Below are 5,351 nucleotides of genomic sequence, written 5' to 3' on the forward strand. Positions count from 1 at the left end.
GTGCCTGAATTTCAGGGGTGGAAGGCAGCTGCAGCACGTGTTCCCAGGCATGTGCTCCCTCTTCCTGTGGAAACCCCCTTTGGAAAATCCGAAGGTGTCCGAGTTCAAACTGGAGCTGGGCTGAGTGATAAACGAGAGGGCGGGCAGGCGCGGGACTGTGCTGCAAACCTCCAGCCTCCCCGGGCAAGTCCCAGCAAGAGCTGCCGTGTACTGGAGCTGGAACAAAAGGTGCCATGAGGGCGGGCGGGTGGGTGCTGCCACAGCCAGCCTCGAAACCCCTCTCTAGCAGCCGGGCAGCCTGGTGCTTGCGTGATAGAGGGGGAATCCCAGCCCCTCAACACGCCTACCACAATGGGCACCGGAAAAGACACCTACGTCTGCTTCCAAAATTAGCTGCAGCAGAAGGGCTGAGAGCTGCTTAGATGTCTTACCGCTGCTGAGGTGAACCACCTAAAACCCCTGAGCCTGTGACCCCATCAGTCTACTAGGTGTTAAATGTTTCTTAAAAAGCAAACTAGGTGGATTCCCATGTATCTCAGGACAATGAGGTGGGCAATGAACCATTTCACAGACCAGGTACAGTAATCTGACTTTTTTTAATAAATACATATCTCACTTGTACCAAAATAATTATAAACAAAAATGTACAGTATTTACCCAATATACAATTGTTAACAAGTTTAGCAATTATGACACACATGGTGTGAAAAAGAGTTTCCAATGCCCACAGTTAACATTATTTTTATCTTTCTCCTTACAGCCAGGATGTCACCAGTCCCTTGGTTTGACTCCTCCACCTGGGACACCCCACTGAGAGCAGCTGAGGTGGGTAAGTAAGGCCAGGGAGCGCCACGAGCCCAACACAGATTAACACAGTCTCCAAGAAGATGGGGCGTTGGTATGCGCCTGCCTTGCCATGAGAGAACACGTGTTCCTCGTGGTACTTAATGCCACAAGATAGCTTTCTGTAACTAGCAGGTTGGATGTGTAGTCTGTTACCTTCATAGGGTTGAGAAGATTGGCTATGTGGCTCTTTATCAGGTGGTGTGAATAATCACAGATCTCTACCGATGTTACACATCCCGCTCCTGTATTTAAACACAGGCCAGAACTTGGAACCGTCCAGTTACAATTACATGCTCCTTGCTGGGCAGCGTAGTATTTCCCTCCGGTTTTGTCACTCTGCGTTGTGACTTTCTTTTTAAATGAAGAAAATCTTTTTTCTATACATATGTACACAGTCACTTCTTTTTACAGAACGCTCTCCTTTAAAATGACAGCTGTCGTCCTCCAATAAGGCAGTCATCATATATAAGCTGGAAGAAAGAACAAAAGGCTGTTAATGCAAAACTCTTACTGGGAGTATTGTATCCACTCTGGGATAACTGCCAAACACTGCATGCCCTGACTTTGGCAGTGTATAAAATTTCTACACTGAAATAGTTACGTTTGCCATTTAACAGCACTGAGAACATTAGAAAAACAAATGCTGGGGAGGAGAAAACCACCCACTAACTTGAATTTTATCTCACAAGGTTCTGTAGGTATCCACAACAAAATGACATTCAGCAACTCATGTTGTATGAAGTTATTAACCTCAGTTCCCTCATGTATTTTTTGTGTTTTGTTCTTAAATTTATTCTATTTATATGCTTGCCCCAACTGCCACGTTGCTGATGGCTGACAGCGTAACCTTAGTTTATGGGCTATTTATACCTGTCAGTTATATAGGTGAGAGGCCACTGGAGCATGTCACCAGAGTGGCACCACCAAAAAAAAAAAAACAAACCAACCTACAAAGGGCAAGATTTTCCCTTTCTCTTGAAAAGGTGCAAACAGCTACTTACTTCATCCTCTGTGAATTCAGGCTCCGATTCACTGCTCTCCTCATCCTCACTTTCTGGCAACATCTGCAGGTCGGCTGTGGTCAGCTGCTTCAGCTGTTCCTGTATGCTGGAGTTGTCTCTTCCCCACGTGAGCTGATAGGGGGAATAGCCCTGGTAGGTCACTTTGTTGACATCTGCCCCGTGTTTCACCAGAAGCGACACCAGGTCTGAATTCTGCAGGTCGACAGCCAAATGTAGTGCTGTTCTGCCATTGCATGGCTCCTATGTGAAAATAACAGAAGGTTGGGCATTTTAGGAGAGCCAGAGCCAGTTGATTCTTACGAACAGAACCTGTTGATTCTTACGACTACACAGCTCTGCTCAGCTAAATTGACAGTGTATGTTACATACCTGAGCATTTACATCTGCTCCCAAGGACAGCAAGTACTCGACAATAGCCAGGTATCCTTGAATAGACGCCAAATGGAGACATGTATGTCCTGCAAAACATGAAGGTGAAATTTGAGTAAGTCTAACATAATGCCCTATCATTTGCTTAAAGTCAAGATGGTAAGACTGGACGATATCTAAGTTTGCAACTCATCCATGGCAAAAGGGTGTTTTCCAGAAGTATTTTCCAACTTCCAGTAAGTGTGAATAATAGGGGTGGATTTTGAAAGATTTCCTAGAGGCTTTATTCCAGTGTTTGACTGCACCTTATTTTAACAAAAAAAACCAAGAGGAGTACTCGAAAAGTACTCACTAAAAATGCAAAATTCAAAGCCATGAGAGCCAATAATCAACAGTGAGGAGGCCTACACAACAGTGACATTTTGAAGAAGTCAGACATTGCTGTGTGCTTTGGGCTCCTCAACTCTCAAATGGGCATAATGATCCTTCACCTCTCCAGGGATCTTTGAGCTCTGAGGGACAACAACTCTACCCGCGGTACAGCGCACTGACATCGACGTACAGCAGCATGCGCATACCGTTGTAGTTGGTTGCCTGCAGGACAGCGAGGAGGTGGTGTGGCTGGCAGTACTGCGTGAGGACACTGACGCTCCTCAGGGAGCCCTGCTGGCAGGCAATGTGCAGGGGGGTGTTTCCTCGGAAGTCCCTGATTTCCAGGTCGCATCCGGCCTTCAGAAGGTGCTCAGCAATTTCAGGCTGATCGGTGATCACTGCCAGGTGAAGAGGAGTCTGCAGGCAAAAGAGAAAATGCAGACCTGTAAGTTACACCACCAACTTGGCAGCAGCGTCTGGACAAACAGACCCCTTGACCACTTGGCGACATGTGCCTCCAATTAAAAACACACCCCAGAAACTTTCTTCACGCTTCCCAATGTATTGTATAGTTGCTCTTTAGTCTGGAAGTGACGAGCTCTCTGGATACCAAACAGTCAATCCATATGAAGGGTATCATTAACATCCCAGTAAAGAGGGATGCAACTCATTGCATCATATTTGAAAAATGCAGTTGTCAAATGCCACTCTCAGAGGCGAGGAAGTGTACTAACACTGGCTGGAACCAGCTGGGGACTTTCCTGGATGTAGGCTTCGATTTAATATCCATCAATTAAAACCAAAAAAATTTAAGGACTTTTTTTTGGGGGGGTGTGTGCGTGTCTGTGTGTTATTCCCCTGAAGGCTTTTGTGGGGGCGGCAGTGGCTGATCCGGATTGGGGTCTGCGGATGTGAAAGTACCTGGCTGAGGTTGTTCTGGAAGTTCAGGAAGGCACGGTCCCCGGCCGTCTGCCGGATCACCTCCAGGCTCAGGGATTTTTCCTCGTGAATAATCGCCAAGTGGAGAAAACTGCAGAGGTGGAGGGGGGGAAAACAAATAATTAAACGACTCACATTAAAAACCCCCGAGATCGGGCGGGGGGCGAGGCGGGCCCGGGGCAGGGCCACGCGCGGGTGTCGCAAGCCGGGGCTTTCGGCGGCCGGGGCTTTCCGCCGCGGCGGGAGCCGCCTCTCCCTGGCGCCCCTCCAGGGACTTTCCGCCCTCCGCTCCCCGCCGCGCCGCGGCCCAGCCCGGCGCCTGCCCGCCGGCAGCACATCCTGTCCCCTCCTCGCCGTGCCGCCTTCCCCCCGGCCCGCCCGCGTCCGTGGCTGTGTCCCCGCGTACCCCCCACCAACCACGGCCTCGACCCCCACTTACGTGTCCCCGTCCTCCGTCAGCTGCTGTGCCCAGGCGGGCGGTTCGCGGGGCTGCAGGCGTATGTCCTCCAGCTCCTTCACCAGCTGCCGGTACTCCTCTTCCTTCATGGAGTCCAAGCCGCTATCGTGGCGATCGTCGAGCGGGAACCCGCCTTGACGCTCTTTCTTGGGTTGCTCGTAGCCCTCCATAACCGGCGGCTCGACGAGGCGGCGGGCGCTGATCATGGCGGCGGTTCGCTGCGAGTGAGCGGCGGCGGCGGCGGCGCTTGGCATATACACCCCGGCGAGGGGATTTCTGCGGGGGAGGAGCCGCCGAGGACGGGAATTTCCAGCCAGTCAAAGCCCGACCGACGGGTCTGGTCCTGCTCGGCGCCGCGGGCGGTGGCAGGGAGGGCGGATCGGCTCGGCCGGCCTCCTCCCTCCCCGCCGCCGCCCCTCGGGAGGGGAGGGAAGAGGTCGCCCCGGGAGGAGATTTGGCGTGTTTCCACGTCAAGGGGGAAGTACTCGCCTCCCCGGCGTCCCCGTCGGTACTTCCCTGCTTCGCCCTAGGCGGCTGCCCCTTGCAAGCTTTCCCGAGGGGCTTTCCCTGCCCTGCCCGGTCGTGGGGCTCCCGGTGCCCCCTCCTCGGTAGCTGCGGGGGTCTTTGCTCCCTGTGAGGGCCCCCCGCACGCTGCTGGGGTGCTTGCTCCCTTGCATGCTGAGGACCGCGTACACACACGCCGGGCGCTGCAGGCCTGGATTGCACACTGCATTCCCCCCTTGAGTTCCCACCAGGTTGCTCTTTGGTAAGAGGGCCTGTGGGACGTCTCTGTCCAGAAGACCAGTCTGTAAGCGTACAAAGTGGCGGTCATTGCGCTTGGAGAAGCTCCACCACCCATGAGGTGCAGCGTAACGTGACCGCTCTCTTCCATAGCTCTCCATGGCCCTCGTCTGCACAATGGCAGTTCCCTGAGCGAAAATCATTTTGAAGGCTGGTGAGAGGGCCTTCCTCAGGAGTCATTAACCAGCACTCTCCTTTGATGAGCAGGAACAGGCTTCATAGCCAGCCAAGAGTAGCGAGGTCATGTGAAAAATTTGGGGAACTCAACACCACCCAGAGCTGCAACTGCATCAGCGCACTGCCTGCTCTGCTGTTGCTCAGGGTAGGGGGGGTTATGGCTTTCTGGAGAGATTTAGGTAGTGTTGCACATGACTGGTGTTACACTGTAAGGATACCTGCAAGTGTGCCGGTGCTGCCTCAATGTTTAGAGGATTGGGCAACTCTGCTGTGGAGGTTTTTCACTCGGTTTCAGTGCAGTGGGAACAGGAATGATGGGGAGAATTCTGCGCCACCCTTGTACATCCAGTTCTGGTCCAGGGCTGAAC

The 5,351-nt window shown here is 52.4% G+C and overlaps 1 protein-coding gene across 1 annotated transcript; it reads right to left on the reverse strand.

Annotated features, from left to right (window-relative positions):
• Positions 1-577: 577 nt before the first annotated feature.
• Positions 578-4,344, reverse strand: NFKBIA (NFKB inhibitor alpha). The gene is made up of 6 exons (XM_064460271.1): positions 3,988-4,344; positions 3,531-3,639; positions 2,816-3,026; positions 2,238-2,326; positions 1,848-2,108; positions 578-1,316 (listed from the first exon to the last, which is right to left on the reverse strand). The coding sequence occupies exons 1-6, from the start codon at positions 4,257-4,259 to the stop codon at positions 1,269-1,271; spliced, it is 990 nt and encodes a 329-aa protein (XP_064316341.1). The 5' UTR covers positions 4,260-4,344; the 3' UTR covers positions 578-1,268.
• Positions 4,345-5,351: the final 1,007 nt, after the last annotated feature.

This window comes from Phalacrocorax carbo, chromosome 9, assembly GCF_963921805.1.
Source record: "Phalacrocorax carbo chromosome 9, bPhaCar2.1, whole genome shotgun sequence".
Classification (NCBI taxonomy): domain Eukaryota; kingdom Metazoa; phylum Chordata; class Aves; order Suliformes; family Phalacrocoracidae; genus Phalacrocorax; species Phalacrocorax carbo.